This window comes from Pinus tabuliformis, chromosome 1_2, assembly GCF_031772625.1.
Source record: "Pinus tabuliformis cultivar Carrire ecotype Pingquan chromosome 1_2, CPIR1, whole genome shotgun sequence".
Lineage (NCBI taxonomy): Eukaryota > Viridiplantae > Streptophyta > Pinopsida > Pinales > Pinaceae > Pinus > Pinus tabuliformis.
In genome coordinates, this window is record NC_142298.1 from 38,760,790 (window position 1) to 38,780,075 (window position 19,286).

General features: G+C 37.2%; 1 protein-coding gene across 1 annotated transcript in view; it reads right to left on the reverse strand.

Moving 5' to 3' along the window:
• Positions 1–881: 881 nt before the first annotated feature.
• LOC149204297 (Peptide chain release factor 2) overlaps positions 882–19,286 on the reverse strand; it is a 207,507-nt gene continuing 189,102 nt past the window's right edge. The window contains exons 6-7 of the mRNA XM_089394681.1: positions 1,682–1,835; positions 882–1,580 (exon numbers count right to left, since the gene is read on the reverse strand). Coding sequence (XP_089250807.1) covers positions 1,449–1,580; positions 1,682–1,835 — 286 coding nt within the window. The 3' untranslated portion in view covers positions 882–1,448. The remainder of the gene's footprint in view (positions 1,581–1,681; positions 1,836–19,286) is intronic.

Consider the following 19,286-nt stretch of genomic DNA (forward strand, 5'->3'; position numbering starts at 1 on the left):
TTTAAGTTTTTTTTTTTTTTTTTACAAGTTTTGTATGGGTCATTCCCAAGTCTTATACGAGTCGACAACTGAATAGCCAAGTGAGTCTTATACAAGTACAAATTGTGCAACATTGATTCAAAGCCTCTAACCTGAGCAAGATAAAGCCTTCTCTTTAGGCCTTAATCTGAATAAACATCTTTAGGTGGATAAATTATAAGAAATATGCTCCTATTTCTTTTGAATACTTTTATTTATTTGTCAAAGGCTAATTAGAGTTAAACTTTTGCATTGATATGGTGACATCTAGTTTGTATTGACATTTATTTATTTATTCCCAATGATGTTTTACCACTGCCAATATTCATATCTTTGTATGTTTTAACATTCCCAATCATGATCACTGGGCATTAATGTTTTAAAACATATTTAAATGTACATCATAATGATTTCAAAACCACTCTAATATCTAGAAAAACCATTTAGGTACGACAATGGCTAGGTAGAAAATAGTTTCGATTGGCTTTCTTCAGTATGCTACTTTGTGTTACAACATGGATTAACTTTGAGCAAACTTTTGTTCACTTTAGTTTTGTCTAGTTACACAGATCATGCGGAAGTTGACCATATACGTCAGGAAATAGTAGAATAACATTTTATCGGTTGCTTGTTACAATTGTTTATGATAACGAGTGCAAATCATATGTGATTCTTCATGGGCAACATTATAATTAAAATGATTGTTCCATTTCAAACATCGCCACTACATTATGCAGAATGCAACTCAGTTATACTAAATATTGTGAAGGTCATTTGTCCGATAATAATTTGAAATATTGCTCATTTGCCTCTGAATTCATAGTGAAAGTTGAACTGATTAATTAACAGTTTATCTCAAAGAGTGGCAGTAATGAACTTCATATATTCCATTAGTTAACCATATACCAAAACTTGCACTTCAACAAGGGCGGAAGAGGCAGGCCATTTTTAAAATAGAGGTAGAGTTCTGTATGGTCCCTACTGATGCATGGAAATGCTAGTATAATACTAGTACAATTCAATATTGCTAAGTACCCTCTTAACAACCATTGACTTAACTATTAATACAACAAAAAACAGAATTCCCTCTCTTTGCCATTTTACTACCCACTTACAATCAACCAGTAGGTTCTGATGTGAAATGAACTGAGATATACTGGTTTAATATGCCTCCCAACCATTGCTCCTATAACATTGCAGCATTGTCGACTGTGTTCGACACAAGTTAGTTGTCAGGTACATGAAGTACTCCAACAGACTTTTGTCAATTCTGAGAAAACAAACCTCTGGTAGTTTGCCAATTTGCTGAATTACCTCTTTCTAATTTCCAAGGCAGCAGCTAAAGAAATTTATTTGCTAGAGGCTCTTGCATCAAGCACATAGGTGTGAATACAATGACTACTGAATATAATAAAATCTATAAAGATTCTTCACTGCTCACCCTCTTTGTCAATTGAATTGGCCAAGAAACTGAAAATGAAACCATCAAGCTCTCCTTCAAGAACTGAATCAGGATCTGAAACTTCGTAGTTAGTTCGCAAGTCCTTAACCATTCGATAAGGCTGCCACAAATATACAGAATATGAAACATAGTGGTCATTAACATAAAAGAAACATTGACTACATCAATTCAAACTTCGCATACAATACAACGAAATCTTACATGGAGGACATAAGAGCGGATCTGATTGCCCCATGTGATATCTGAAAGTGACTGGGTATGCTGAGAATTAGATTGTGCTTGCCGAGCCATTTCGAGCTGATCTAGTCGAGACTGAAGCACTGCCATTGCCATTTCCTTGTTTCTATGTTGAGATCTGTGAAAAGGTAATAATTTCAAGTGAAGATTCGAGACTTCAAATTAACATAAATAGTATTAGATGTGCAAATTTGAGTTCAGCACGACTCATCATGCTAATGATTCATTCAAAGGTGTACAAGAATACACAACCGTACAAAGGCAACATTTTAATCTTGGATGACATTCAGTTGCTTAGACAATCATACTATATTTACCTTTTGAAGTTGTAGTATATTCTTTTAACTGGTTAAGTTGTTTAGCTTAAAGCAATTAGTGAATCAGAAAGTAGTGCATTGGAGGGTTATCTGGCTTTAAGAAGTCAGCTTCCCAGTTCATACTACATTGCTTGTGGCCATAAAATCATATATGCTAAAGATAAAATATATGGATAATTTCTCCTTAATAGTTCTTGGGGATAGAAAGGTAACACAAATAAAAAATGAATTTGAAAAATATAGGCTATAAAAATATAAGGATGATAGATTATACTGCTAAATAAAAAACTTAAGTCATTTTCCCCTTGCCATGTACTAGGACTTTTGGTTTTTTTTCAGAGGTACTAAGACTTATGTTACAATTGAATGAAAGAGAGTCAAAAATTCAAAATTCAAAAGTTTCTCTTTTAAATCCGACACGAAGAACATGTCTTCAATAATTCTTTCAAGGGCTAAATAATCAAAATGGCATGAAGAACATGTCTTACAAATTCTTTATACATTACAAGGGCTAAAATATAAATTATGAAGACCAACCATAGCTACAAAATTCAACACTCCCTCTTAGCAAGGGAGGTATCCATAATGAATAGACAAGTGTTCTCCTTATGAACAAGTTTCTCTAAGAAAAGGTTATAACAAATTATCAATAGTATCAACATAATTCTGGTCAATAACTGACACAGTAGATTTATCAGCATCAACAGACTATCATCATTCTAGTCGGTACTTCTGAGTTCTGACACATGGTGCATTCTCACCATAATTTTGGCCAGTACTCTTGACACATGGTAGATCAACCATAATTCTGGTCGGTACCTCTGACAAATGGCACATCATTAGCATCAACTAGTCACCATTGTTAATTTGGTAGCTCAGTCACAAATTTCAATCATGGGACTAGATTCCTCTTTCTGAGAGGACCAATTTTGACCTTTGCGATTCAAACATGGGAAAATGTATTTTTGAAGTGACGCCCATAGTTGCACAAATTGTCAAGGTCGGCCTAAGGTCAAATTAGCCCTCCTCCAACTCATATAAATACAAGTGACCTCAACTTCATTTGGCATTTCATCAACTCAACACATTTCTTCTCTCTCCTCATTTGATTGGTTCATACAACCCAGAAATCGCAGGGAATCTTTCACAAGTACGAAGGACACTTTGACCAACGAATCAGGCAACACCCTTTGACTGCTGACCGAGCTCAATTGGAGGATTGTTGACTGATGACCATTGACCATTGACTGTTGTTGTTGTCATCGTTGACTTTGACCAGCATTGACTTTGACCAGATTTGACTATTTGCTGATATTTTGGATTTTGGTTTGTTGTTCTTTCAAATAAGTCAAACTTTGACTTGAATTATTATTTGTGGATTTGGGCTCATTGCACTTTCTGTTGAGCATTTGAAGACAATCTAATAGAAGAAAATTTTCAAAGGGTTTTCCCCCATGTGGGGTTTTTCCCTGGTCTTTGACCAAATCGATGTCTTTTGTTGATGTGTTCATTGTCTCCTATTGTCATTGCATTTACTGTTCTATTGTCATTTGCTATTGATTATAGGAAGAATTAACTATTGTTGAAAAGATTGCTTATTGAAGAAGTTCATTGGGCTAAAAGTATTTGACATAGCATAGAGCAGTGTAAAAATTAACAACCATAAATTTGGTCTATTTGTCACATAATATACAGACTAGTCTTGGTTCACCATTATTTTGGTCAGTACCTAACACATGGAGAATCCCCAAAGGCCACACTCCATCTGAGTAATTTTGGGCCTAATGCCAATGAACTTGATGTTGAAAGGCCACACTCTATCTAAGTAATTCTAGGCCTCTTGGAATTCTAGTCAATATACTTGACACAAGAAGAATGCTAGTCCTCTATCAGACCATTCTCCCTAATTTGGGTCATATATGACACAAGGAGAATGTCAATCCATGACGCTATCTCATTAACACTCCCTCTCAATGAGAGAGGTGTTCTCAACAAGTCCAAGCTTGTCCCTAAAGTGTACAAACTCTACATACACGCTGGACAGAGGCTTTGTAAGAATATCAACAATCTGCTCATTAGTAGAGACATACTAGAGCTTCACTACTCCCTTTCACACCATGTCGTGAATAAAGTGGTACTTGATCTCAATGTGCTTTGACCTGCCATGGAAAACTGAATTCTCTGTTAGCTTCATGCAACTTTGATTATCACAATATATCATAGTTGGTTCTAGCACATGATCAAACAGTTTGATGAGTATTCCGAAGTCACACTGCTTCACAACTTCCCAAGCTAGTTGCAATATATTCTGCATCGGCAGTACTGATTGCAATGGATGTTTGCTTCCTGGTCATCCACGAAATCATAGTGGATCCCAAACTTAATCAACCTCTAAAGGTACTCTTTCTATCTTCAGCACTCCCTACCCAATCTAAATTTGTATATCCCTATAGTTGTATATCACCTTTTAAGACATATCTCAAACCACAATTGATTGTACCACGCCAATATCTCAATACATGCTTTTCCGCAATCCAATGATCATGTCTCAAGTCCACCTAGAACTGGCTCAACATGTTCACTGCAAAGCAAATGTTTGGCCTGGTATTAACCAAATACATTAGCGAGCCAATCAACTTCCGTTACATGGATGGATCTACCAAATCAGACAGAGTCTCTCAACTTTCTTAGATTTGTCACCATGGGAGTTGGCATTGACTTACAATCCATCATTCCAAACTTCTGCAAGATCTTGATAATATATTTTCCTTGACCAAGAAAGACTTCATCGGGCTTTTGCCATACTTATAGCCCCAAATAATAATGCATTAACCCAAGATCCTTCATATCGAATTCAGAAGCCAACTCCCTCTTACACTGAATAATGAGATGCTCCATACCTATCAGAAATAAGTCATCAACATACAATAGTACAATCACAGGTTCATTCTTCTTGACCTTGAAATACAAGTTTGGATTAGCATCACTTTTGGAGAAACCAAGTCTTGTCAGATAGTTGTCAGTTCATGTATATCAGGCTCTCGGTGCTAGCTTAAGTCCATACAAGGCTTTCTTTAATCTGCAAACATGGGACTCTCTTCCATGGACCTCAAAACCTTGAAGTTTTTCTATGTACACTTCTTCCTCAATCATGTTGAAGGAAATGTAACTAGGTTTGGTCTTCATAAATGTACTTTTGATATTTGTATTTATTCAAGAAAAGAAATATTTATTTTATTTTATTTGTCAATGAGTTTCTTTCTCATTGAAATAGGTCTAGCACATGTTAAGGTGCTATAGGTGAGTCAAAGAGTCAAAAGAAATGTTGAAGACCTTAAGGGCATGTTACACTATGTATACTTATGTATTAGAGTCAAAGAATATACCTCCAAGCAAAGTCAAGTCTCCTCCATGCAATGGCACCATCAAAAGAAGCAATCTGAAATAAATAGAGCAAGTCGGCTTGCAATCTTCAAGTCAGCCTAAAGGAGACACAGACCTCTATATAGAGAGGTTGTCCACTCCTCCAACGTCAAGCTCACTCACCTCTGAAATCAGCGAGAAAGGAAGCCAAGAAAAGGGTGAACGAAGGACGAAGAAGGAGCCTCTAGTGCGACGAAGAAGGAGCCTCTAGTGCAGCAAAGAAGGAGAGACACAAACCGAAGTGGACGAGGATTGTTTCTAGGGCAAGCTGCAGTGACACGTGTGAGAAGAGGAAGGGTTTCCTGCTGTCATAACAACAAAAACTCACAGTTAACATATCTCACCATTTGGGCTAGTAAACTAGGCCTATAAGGCCTCCTACTCAAGTGAAGAAGAAGGGCACTCAAGCGAAGGAGAAAAGAGCCTATAACATCAAGTAAACCTCCCAAACGTGCAAGAATTTAGGGTTGCAGGATGGTTATATCAAGTTTGCACCTACACCTTGAAGAAGAAGCTCAACAAAAGGTGTCTCTTCTAGAGCAAGTGCAACAAGATCTATCAACAATTGAAAGAAGAACGAAGTGCCGGAAGGAGAAGAACAAAGTGTCGGGGAGACAAAGTCCAAAAAGGAGGAAGGACTTGATTTGTGCTTGGAGGATACTCTGGTCAGGGGTCTAGGGTTTTGCATTGATCAATAAGAAGCTTCAATAAGAGAAATTTACCGAAGGGTTTTCCTCTCAAGAGAAGAGAGGTTTTGGCCTTGGCAGAGAGCCAACATCCTGTGTTCTTGTTCTTATGTTTTTGGTAGCAGTTTGATGAAGTACACACACATGCATTAATAATAAGAAGAAGAAGATTAAGCTAACAAGACAAATTGTAAAAAGACTTCACAAATTGTTATCAAGTCAAGAAGAATCACACTACACCTAATTGCCCTAGATTCTTCAACAAATCACACCATCAAGAAAAACAAATTTTACATCCATTTGATGTAAATTCCAACCCATAGAAGAGGCAATAGAAATAATTGATCTAATGGTAGTGTACCCGATAACTAGAGAAAAAGTTTCATCATAGTTTTCTCCCTCTTTCTGGGAGAACCCCCTAGCCACAAATCTCGCGTTGTATTTTTCAATATTGCCATCCATAGCGTGCTTGAGCTTGTATACCCATTTTGAGAACACCGTTGATTTTCCTTCAAGTCTAGGCACAATTTCCCATACATCATTCTTCATAATCGATAGGTATTCTTCCAACATCACATCCTTCCAAATTTGCTAGTTAGTTGTTATTTCATAGGTGGAAGGTTCAGAATCAATTAGATTAGTCATCAGAGTTGCATAACCAAAATACCTCTTTGGTCTCTTACTTTCCCTGAAGGATCCACATGGTGTTTCATGTCCTTATGCTTCCTACAAAATGGATCTAAGCCATGTTGATCTCTTCCTAATTTCAGGGACAATAATTGGGTCCACTGGATCGTTAGGCCCTTTTGGCTCTTCTTGATGATCAACAGGATGTTTTGAAGGATTTGATGGTCCGGAATCTTCTTCTTTCTTGGGAGCTTCATGTTCTTCGCCCTTATTAGAGTCGATGGGAACTTTTTTCGATTTCTAATAGGCCACATTCACATCAAATGTCACATCCCTACTAACTTCAACCTATTTTTGTCCTAGATCATATATTCTATAGGGCTTTGATGACTCACTATATCCAATGAATATAACTTTCTTTCCTGAAGATTATGTCTGGTGAACGCTTCTTAACGAGTCTTATTAGTTATTTTCCAAAATTCAATGAGGACTTCTATTTTGAATGTAGACGGTTCTCATAGATGCATCACTCCATAGAAACATAGGCATGCCTTGATCATGCATCATTTCCTTCACAGATTCTTCAATATATCTGTTCTTTCTTTCTGCAACTCCATTTTGTTATGGGTTGTAATGGACTATTGACTCCCTATGAATCCCAACTTCTTTGCAAAAGGCAACGAGCTCCTTAGGGTGTATTCCCCTCCATTATCAGATTTCAAGGTCTGTTGAAAAATATAAATAGTGTCGGTCTTCATAATTGTATTTGAGTCATGATGTAATGTATTTGTCAAAAGAAAGAAAAAGAAATTTTATCATAAAAGAAATTGACTTATTAAAGCATGTGTGTCATGCTTGGGTCAATGAGTTTTAGATCAAAGCCTCCATTGAAGGCTTCTAGGTTTTGTCTTGAGTCAATAGAGTCATTGTCATTTTTACTATACCCTTCTTGGGCTTTTGTATCATGTAAAAAGAATTATTTTGAGTCAAAAGAGTCATTTGTCACTTCCATACCAAGTCAACCTTGTCCTCATGAAGTCGACCTGGAATAGGGCTATTCGACCCAGTAAAAAGGCTATATATAAAGGTAGTTCAACTCATTTGAAGCATACACTCAACAAATTCTATCTACAAGAGCAAGAAGTAGAAAAAAAAAAGAGTGAAGTTGAGGAGAGAGGAGGAAGTTGTAGAAGTCAAGGATCGAGTTTTTAGGCATCTCTGTCTCACACATGCGAAGATACTGGACTATTGTTGGGGCAAAATTCCTTAATCCACTGCAGGTCCAAAGTTCTGAAGTTGGGGGTCAAAGATCTGTAGCTGGGGAGTCGAAATTCTAGATTGAAGTTGCAACTGAGAAGCTGACACTTGGAGACTTTGGCAAGGATCATCCACTGGAAGGAAGGGTTGACTTGGTGATTGGAGGAGGTCTTTGTCTAGGTCTAAAGGGTCTTGGATTGTCTCATCTTGATTTGAATATACTAGCGGAAGAGTGGAACTAGGTTTTCCCCTAGATAGGAGTTTTGCCCTAGCTGAGTGCCTACACCTTATGTTCCTTCTTGTGATCTTCTTTGTTGGCATTTGTCTTTATGAATGGAACATAATTCACTGAAAGAAGAACTAATAAGAAGAAAAGAGAAATCACAAGAAAATGTCAAAGTCTAAGAGAAATCTACCTAGAGATTCTAATCCATATAATTCCCTAGATTTCTCAACATGGTTTCAGAGCTAGGACTTTGAAAAGACGACGGAAAAGAAGATCGATTTGGCTCCATACCATCTCAAAGATTACAATTGCTATAGGCCGAATCAGTGAAGGCAAGAAGAACGAATTTCTGGTCCTAATTACAAAAATAGGGTCAAGGCTAGCAAGAGTATTTGGAGGGCATACAAGCCCTGTTCAAGGAGACCTAAGGGCTAATATAATAACCCTTTGTAGGTCGCATTCATTTACAAAAGGATCAAAGCTCTTGGGCACCCTTATTCGGCCCTAATCTCTGTTATAAAGACAAACCTATTCTAAGAGAGCAAAGGTATAATGAACCTTATTTTTGGAAGGACAAAAGACTTGTCCACCTGCCTAAGGGAGGTCGTACTTCTTGGCATAGGGGCAAAGGTCAAAAGAGACCTCGCAAGGTCTGGAACCTCCATCCAAATTTCTAAATTTCTGTGCAAAACTCCAATCTTTGCCCTAGAAAGACAGTCTCCAAGGTATCGAAACTCTGAGCTCTAAGATACTCATTCTACACCTGTGCACTAAGGAGATTTGAGATCGAATTCGCCGGAGGACTATTTTGAACATAAGTTCTATTTGTAGACCATTTTCAGAAGTGCCAAAGCTCTGAAGCAAAGTCTCTTTGAAAAACAAAATCCATACCCTACTTATGTGCATTCAAAGTGCAAGCTATATAAAAAGAAGTACTAAGCACGTTTCTTGTTTAAAGGGTTATATAATCTTAAAGCAGATCCGAACTGAAGGCTACAATTACCAAGAAAAAGGGAGTCGAGACTCCTATTTTGACTCTGCGTATAAAGGAGACCGAAATCTGACGGTGATTAAGACCCATCTTAAAGTCTTGTAGCAAAGTAGCAGCATATATATATATATATATATATATATATATATATATTCAAGAAAGAGACTATTAGATACAATGAAAAATACCTTGAAGTTGACATTCACCTTGAAGAAAATAATAAGGAATTCATGGCAACCAGAAGAATAGGCCCTTATAGCAAATGTACGTAATTATGAGGTATGTATAATATATATTCATTTATTAAGGATCTAACATAAGATATTTTAGGGTTAGTTGCTTATATGATCCTAAGGTTTGTCTTCATTATCGAAAGTTGTTAATATTGGTATTGATATCTAAGACTGTAAACTCCAGGTGGTATATGAAAACCTTAGTCATATAGAAACCCTAAATTGACAAATTAACATCATGTTTTTGGTATCACATATTTTGCTTGGTAGTATTTGTCAATAAGTATTGCAAGTATAAAGATAATGGTTAAATTCAGAGGGAGCACTGCAAGGAATCCCTACAAGGTTTGTAAAAAGAGCAACTCAAGGTATGTTTAAGACCATAAGATTGTTGAAAACTGTAACAAGGTTCGGTCTTCATAATATCTATTGTAATCATGATTTTATGTATATGATGAAAGATGAAAAAAGAAAAAGAAATTGATTATTGTCATTCTTTGATGCATGGGTTTTATGCTCAAGAAAAACTTATTTATAGGTCAAGCACCCATTAAGTGCTTCTAGGTTTGTCATAGAATTATGAAGTCAAAAGTCATTTTCATACATGTAAGACCCATTTGGGCATCTTGTATTATGTAAAAGAAATTTATTTGAGTCATAAAAGACCCTCCAAGACCTTGTCAACGAGCTACAACAAGTTGGCCTACATGAAAGATCAAGTTGACCTCATGAAGCAATTCGTACCCCTGGAAAGCCTATATATAAGAAGGAACTTGACCTCATTTGGACACAACAAGAAGCAAGTTTGATCTCCAGAAGAAAGAAACAACAAGACTAGAAGAAAAGGACAAAAATCAAGGATAAGAAGAAAAGAAGCAAGATTGAAGTTTTGGACCTCTCTCCCTCTTGTGTTAGGGTTTCTCAAGTTGCTGGAAGTTGTTGGGCAAGTCGAAATTGTTGGAAGTTGTTGGGCAAGTCGAAGTTGTTGGAATTCGTTGGGCAAGTCAAAGTTGTTGGGTAGGTCAAAGTTGCTAGAAAAGTTGTTGGGGTCGAAGTTGCTGGGGTCAAAGCTATTGCTAGAAGGTAAAAGTTTGTTGTTGTAAGCTTTGTAAGGAAAGTTCATCAGCAAGGAAGGTTGACTTGGCCTTGGAGGGGTCTTTGTCAAGGGTCTTAGGTCTTGGAATTCGTCATTTGAAGATTCTATAAGAAGAGAAAAATTCTTATGAGTTTTCCTCTCAAGAGGAGAGGCTTTGGCCCTGGCTAGCAGCCTACATTTTGTGTCCTCTTGTCTCTTTGATCTTCATTGTTTGGTGGTTGTTTGATGATAGAAAACACAATACAAGTTAAAGAATAAGCTAATCAAGTTAAGTAAAAAGACATCACAAGCAGTTATCAAAGTAAGAGAAATCACCTAATTGAGTTGCCCCTATATTTCTCAACATGGTATAAGAGCTAAGGTGAGAAGACAAGAAGAGGCAGGTTGAAGATCACATCATTAAAGAAGGATACATAAGGGTCAAGCAAACTAAGGAGCATCAAAAAGGGCAATCCATCTCATCACAAGGATCTCATCATCACAACCCTTGGAAGAAGAAAAAACCTCAAAAACCCTACCTCCATTGAAATAAGAACTCTACATTTGAAGTACCTTGGGAAGCCTCAACATTCTACATTATCATCCAAGGAAGCAAGAAGAAGCGTTGCTAACATGATCTAAGACATCAAGGTGATCTCCCTCACATTGAAGCAAAGATCACATCTCAAATATCCTTGAAGAAGATCATCAAGGAAGCAACATTATCAAGAAGGCATCAAGTTGAAGATATCATCATCTAGGAACATCTTCACTTGACAAGTAAGTATATTTATATTTATGTCTGAATCTACTATCAAAATGACTTCATTCTTCAAGGAAAGCAACAAATTGGTTGGGTCATCAAATTTCCTTGCATGGAAGAAGAGGATAGATTTGATACTCATAGAGAATGAGTTATTGGACATGTTAAGTGTTCAATCTCCAAATCATCTCAAGAGGAAGCTCAAGCACTTTTGAAGTATATGAAAGGGGAAATAAGGGCTCATAGAATCAATCAAGGATTCCCTCATCACTTATGTAGCAAAGTTGGAGAAATCAAAAGAAATCTTTGATAAGCTAGTAGAATTATTTTCGGTAAGCAGTGCAGGGGAAGTTATGTCATTGAGAACCGAACTATACAAAATGAAGGTATCAAAGGAAGAAAGGATAGCCTCATACCTTATGAGGGTGTCAGAAACAAGAGATCAACTTCAAAAACTAGGAGAAATAATGTCTGATAAAGAAATGACCACCGTTGTGCTCAATGCACTACCTGATGAATGGGGCAACTTTGTATCAAGTGTCTATGGTGTTAGCACTTGAGATTTCACCCTAGGCTGAGGAAGGTAAACCTTCAAGGCAACATCAAACCATTTCACCTCGTAGCTAGCCCTACGAGGTATGAGAAGGCTCTCTCGGGTCAGATTCGGTAGATCTTTCAATATGATAAGCTGACCCAATTAGGAACACTGATGTTAGGCTAGTAAACTGATAAGGAAGGTTTGTTTGGGGTTTTTAATTAAATGACGGGGTTTTTCTGGGCTGCATGGGCAAAATTACAGTTTCAAACAGAGAAATATAATGACTACACAGATTATCAACTGAGGCAAGGTAGGCAAGCAATTTAACACCAAATCTAGATTTTAAATGAGATGGCAAGACTGGTGAGGAGCTAAGGAGGGCAAATAATACTTTGAATCCTCCTTAAACAGAAGAAAACATTGAATTGAACAAATTTATAGGAGGAGCATACAATACTATGAATTCCTACCTAATCACTTCATTTGCTCAAATAGATATGATCATGAGGTGAATGAAACATAACAGTTTACATATGAGACAAAGGGAAAAACTTATGCTAAATCAACATACCACATGAATCTCAGCAAACAGAGCTGTGAAATTCCATTAAATTCTCTGCCAAAAAATGTACAATGAAAGCTCTGTTCCAGCACTCAGCACTCAGAAAAAATCTCTCCCCTCTCCCACTAACTCTCCTCAAAATGAAATTTTAATACAATCAAATACATATGCTGCCCAAAACAGGGGCGTTGTTTTAACTATCATTACAAAAAGTAGGAAAGGGCGTTTCCTAAACATAGAACAGCGTTCTGTAAATCTTATGATAATTGGCCAGTTGAGAGATAAATCCGGAGCAAAAATCTCATGAAATCATAATTGAGGATGAAAATAGGCGAATTTGTTTATTTTGAAATCTTTGGAGCGCTGCTTAACTGAGGTTATAGATAAGAAAACGAATTTTATGCATCTGGTAACAGGTGTCTTCTGGTGACTGAAGTGAAGGGCAGGTGTCAATCCCATTTGCTGAAGCTACAGGCAATCGAATCCTGAATGCCAGTTTGCAACCGCTCCCCAAATCTGGAAATGCGTTGGCTATTTTAATAAAACAAACTTTCCACCGGTTTCAGATTATGGTGACAACTAAGAGTCCCAACAATCGCCCGCAATTCCCACAAAATCTCCAAAAGATCGCACCGTGATCTGGATCTTGGCATTGTGAAAGCCATATGTCAATTCATGTGTATTACGCTGCTCCAATTATATCAACACTCCTCCAGTCAAGGAAAATGCAGTAATGTTTCTTCAAATGTAGATAATTAACCCAACGAATAGTTTGGAGATGCTGCCAATCTAGATATCCCTTCAGTGTTGGGCTATATCAAGGCTGACAATGCATTAACATAGCACTGGAAAATTGACGTCGATCACTCTCCAATTTGTAACGCTCTTCATCCCGCCTTGTTAGCTGACTTAAATTTCAAACTGTGGCGACAATTCCATTCCATAATGCAAGCAACAGTTAGAAATTAATGCATGTGTTCCATGTTCATTGATTGAATACCTCCAGTACCGTTGAGAAGATATGTGATTGTCTATGTGTTCTCTGGAAACCAAACCTCGAAAATTCCCCAGAAAAACATCATAACCTTGATCATAAGCTGCAAATGCTTGAGAGCCAACTACTCCATTTGACACCCAACCCAAAGAAGAATCCAACAATCCATGCTGTAAGTAAACAACCTTCTTTGAATCACGTCTCGGTATTCTTTCCAGGAGGAAGACATAACCATCAGCAGTAATGACGCGAATAGCCTCATATGGATATCCCAATTCTGTTATAACATCTCCACATGTGCGTGCATCTGTATTCAAGGATTGCTGAAATTTTGTTTGTCGAAAAGTGGAATTCGGATCCCAATCATTAAGAGTAGATGTTTGCACATGAACATCATTATCACTAGCAGACATGCCATGACTTTTGCAAGCCTGTATACTTGTGATGAGCCTTTTGAACGCCAACCTACATGTTTCGAAAGGAGACAGGAGAAAGTAAAGTGCTTTACGCACAATATCAAATGCAACTTCTATAACAATCTCTATAACAAGCTGAAGATCCTCAACTACACCACGTCTCCGATCCGTAGTACGATGAACTACATGATCTTTGAAGCTATTCATTCTTTTGCTTGCCAATCCATACATGTGGCTCCAACTTCCTCTGCTACTTGGAGAAACAAGCAACGATCTAGTCCACCCCGTAGAATTTCTGGAAGAATTAGGGAAAGGCAGTAACACATTACCTGAATGCCTTCCAAGACGCCAGCCTTCCCTGGTAATATAGCAAGAACAAGAGCAGAAATCCCATTGACTAATCGCAAGATGTTACTGAAGGTTTCTTGTGCAAATGTTTTTACTGACCTCTGTTCTTGCTATTGTTCTTGCATTTCTCACATTTTGTTGTTATACTGCTAGCACTTGAATGATCTAGCTTGACCAGTTCAACTAAACCCCATATTTTGTCCATTTTCTCTGCCTTGTGAAAAGCAAAATTATCACTAAAATCATAGCATAATCTCAGAGTTTGAACTCAAAATGTTCAGTGTTGCTGTGTTCGTATCTATCCACAGACAGGGGTCCTCCACGTATTTTCTGTAAAGATTGGCACTGCTGAAGTTGCGTCTTAAAAATTTCGCCACTAACTCAAGAGACCGACATAACACTGGTACCAAAGCAAACTTAATGGCCATCGGTGAAGAAACAAAGACAAAGCAGTATAGAAGATAGATGAAATCCTTGGTAGCAATAAGTGACTGGAGCCATAATTGAATAGCTTGAAGATTCCATGCCCTTGGCCTCCCATATATTGAATATATGGAATAAGAACAGGAGAATCCAGTGCCCACTAATGTAAAACGGTAAGCCCGATCCGAGAGACCCCAAGGAGAAAAAGGAAGCATCGCCATTATAGCCATGATCACCACCTGCAGGAGGCTTGCAGAACCCTGAATTTTAAAGTTGTTACACTTTGATCCTGCTGTCTTGTAACTTTTGTCTAGGAGCATGAAGAGAATAGTTCGATTTGTTGCTTGTGAGACTGCCTTCTTGTGTGAGAAATAAAAGGGTTCCAGCATCTAAACTGTTTGAAAGATGTAATACAAGGCAAAGTCTTGAATCCTCTGCAGTTTTCATCTTGGACCTTTTCCCAAATCTTATTTCAGTGCAGAATGAGATACTACTGTAATGCCTCTGATTGCTAATGATATTTCTGAATTGTGCTTGTGCAGATAGGAGTTTTGAAGTCGCTGCTGTCTTTTGAAGAGCTGAAGATAAATTACATAATTTAAATCAATACATTAAATGATTTCTTTTTCAAAACAGGGTTTTGAAGAAGAATCAATCTCTGACATGAGACAGAGTCTAACATATGGAAAGAAGGAAGCCACTCCATTCAGTGAACTTTGGTCATTATGTAAGATTGAAGAAACTAGGTTGAAGGCAAAGAGTGATGTTGGATCAAATGAACAAGTTCAAGCATATGTAGCCATGGCTAGGACAAAAGGAAAGTTTGGTCCTTGGAAAAAGAAGAAGATCGATATGTCAAAGATACAATGTTATGAGTGTAATGAATATGGGCACTACAAAAAGAATTATGTCAAACTCAAGAAGGACAACAACAAGAGAAAAGAAAGAAATGAAGCCCATATCACAGAAGAAATAGAAGAACCTAAAAAGAAGAAATCAAAGGAGGAAGAGAAAGATCTCTACTATGACTAAGATAATCTCCTTAGTTCCTTTTAGTTATAGATGAGAATTGAAAGCATCACAAGTATGATAGGATGCATTATAGCAAGAGAGAAATGACATCATAGAAGCATGGAAGGATAGCTAAAGTAGAGAGTCTACATGGTTGTTAAAAAGTAGCTCATGGCATCTCCATTGGAAACATATAAGGAGTAGGACAACCGAAGTAGAAATCTATATGATTGGAGGAAGTCATCTAGCAAGATAGAAGATAAAGAGATCATCATACATCATCAGCATTAGAAAGGAGCATTTGCAGAGTGAGGATCATTAAGATCCTTTATTGGAATCTTTGTTAGAAGATTCACCTCTACTTAGAAGAAGCAAGTGTCTCGCAGATGGTCTACATTCCACCTTATGTGGATCAACAGTTAGAAGGATGATGGTATGATGACAAAGATGTGAAACGTGACAAGTTGGTTGAAGTACTTTCATCTTCAAGCAAGGAACGGAAGCTGCTAGAAGAAAGTCTAGCTAACAAAAAGGAGGAAGAGGTATGTATATATTTGATAGATAAAGTCGCGTCATCATATAGTTACAGATAACATGGTTGAATGATCTATCTCATGAGCATGATCAAGGAAGGGTCCTTTCCATTAGAATGATGCATGAAGGCATGTAGACAATGTGCCTTGAACTCTTCTACATATTGCTAAGATGCAATCAACATAATATGACCTCATATCAAAGATGAGGTGGTTGACAATTATGGTTCCTATAATGAAGGACCTATGTATAGAATTTCCGAGCAATATGTGAAGAAAGGAAGAAGATTTCATGAATGATGCAACTATAATCATGTAAGATAAGTTAAGTAATCAACATCCGATAACTACAAGAATTAGCTATGACATCTCCATGGAAGAAGAAGGTATGAAGACCCTAATATGGATACTGGAAAAAGAAAACCTTAGTAATATATGTCTTGGAGATGGATTCATACATGTGCAGGATGTTGATGTTGCAAGAAGCTGATGTCATGACGAAACGCCATCATCAAAAAGGTAACTTTGATTTAATGTTTATCTTGATTTTTGAAAACATTAGGTAGGGTTTGAAACACGACTACCGAAAGAGAGTTGTAGATGCCACCTACAACTAGTACTCATGAAACTGGATGGAAGATCCTAAGAAGAGAAGGATGACATGACTATTGATTCAACACTATGGTTCATTGAAGGGAAAGTGATGGAGAAGATGGTTGATGCCCTAAGAAGTTCTAGAAGATGAAGAAGTTGAAGTTCATGACATTGAAAGGAGGAGCCCTACAAGCAGCTGATAGTACCATGATCTCTACCAAAGAGTAGATAGTTGTTGGAAACAAATCCCTAGTTGAGAGGGAGCTTGGGCAAGTCCCTTGTTAAAAGGGAGATTGGGAATATTCCTTTTATAGGAATGTGTAGATCCTCCCTAGTTGAGAGGGAGAGATAGACACAACATTCTTGTCTTCATGTTATGAAGAAAGAATAGAGGACTGAGTAAGCATATGGTTTTTGATACTCTTTGAGGATGTGGTAGGGCATCCAATAGGTAATAGTCGAAGAGGAAATTCCTTGAGGATGTGTTATTCCAAGACAGGAATTATCCTAGAAGGACATACCTTGTGAACATCTGGATGGAGTTTGTGCCTTGAGAGACAATGATGAAGGTGTCTATAAATCATTGGTCTCCTCGGCATTGTGCTCTAATCTTGTCGATAGATAGAGTTATTCGTCAAGGCCTTGCTATGTGACAATGTTGGTTGATATGATGAGATGCACAAATATAAGATGATAAAATAGCTTATGAGATGGCTTACCAATCTGACTCTTCTTATGAGAATGACCAAGTACCATGTATAGATTATGAATACCTCCCTAGTTAAGAGGGAGTGTTGAAATATGTAACTAAGTTCGGTCTTCATAATATCTATTATAATCATGGTTTTATGTATTTGATGAAATGAGAAAAAGAAATTTATTATTGTCATTCTCGGTGCATGGGTTTCATGCTCAAGAAAAATTTATTTATAGGTCAAGCACCCATTGAGTGCTTCTAGGTTTGTCATAAAATTATGAAGTCAAAAGAGTCATTGTCATACATCTAAGACCTCTTTGGCCATCTTGTATTATGTAAAAGAAATTTATTTGAGTCACAAAATACCCTCCAAGACCTTGTCAATGAGCTGCAACAAGTCGTCCTACATGAAAGATCAACTCAGCCTCATGAAGCAATTTGTACCCCAAAAATCCCTATATAAGAAGGAACTCGGCCTCATTTGGACACAACAAGAAGGCATTTCATTCTTCAAAAGAAAGAAGCAGCAAGACTAGAAGAAAAGGACGAAAATCAAGGATAAGAAGAAAAGAAGCAAGATCAAAGTTTTGGACCTCTCTCTCTCTTGTGTTAGGGTTTCTAAAGTTGTTGAAAGTTGCTAGGCAATTCGAAGTTGTTATGAAACCAACTCACAAAAAGATAGAAAAGATAGATCAACGTCTTAGAATTCAGCCTCTTCAAGGGGGCAACCTCCTTTACATTACACAAATGAATGATTCCTTGATGATTCAAATGACAAAACCTCATTTCTATATATAGGAGTCTAAGGAGTCACAATATAACCTAGCCGACCTAACAATAATAATATAAAAGCACAAAAATAACAATAAAGGGATTTTATGGGGCACAGTAATAACAATATCAGGACAATAGGGGCAAAACAATATTAATAAGGGATACAACTACAATAGTAATGGGGTAATCACTAGTATTATAGGGACCTAACATGCCCCTCTCCTTCAAAAAAGTGTTGTCCTCAATGCTTGAGTAGTTCAGGATGCTTCTGTATAAAATTCTCATCCTCCCATGTGGAATCTTCAACGGATAAGTTCTTCCACTTGATGAGATACTCCGAAATTGATCGATTTCGTAGCTGTCGATTTCTTGTTTCTGTGACTGCTTCTGGTTCCAATATAATTTTTCCTTCCTCGTCAAGTTCTAGCAATATTGTTTGAACTGGGAGCTTGTATTGTTTGAAGTGTTGCTTTTTGTATCCTCATAATGTGCTGTCAATTCTTCCGTAAAAATTGCCCAGGTGATAATTTGTTTATGAGAGCAAAGTCATTGATACCATACAAACTGATTTGGTTCCAAATATAAAGTTGCAATACGTACCTTTTGTGTGTTTTGCACATTATTGAGATCGAAAAATTGCTCCATCTGTAATATCCATGGTGCGGGATCCTTGCCATCAAACTTCCTCATATCGATTTTTGGAATATGGTGGGTCTTCAATCCAACATTAGAGTCTATGAAATCATGATTAACATTTCTTTTGCTCACATCATGAGTTTCCTTTATTATCCTTTCACCATTAGTAAGTATTTTTTGTAGAAAATTTGTCAAATCTATCTTCAAATCTGCCATGCCTGTATTCAAATTTGTGTTCAAATCTACCTTCAAATTGTCCATCTTAGCTTCCATGCCATTCATCTTAGCTTCCACGCCATTTATATTAGCTTTTGTGATAGTGACATTTGTTGCACTTGGTCTTGTAATTTTGATATATCATGTAGCATTTCTTCCTCTTCTTCATGAATCATGCTAGAGCTTTCAGGTTGCTTACTAGGTGTTTGCATTTTCTTTCCTCGGGGCA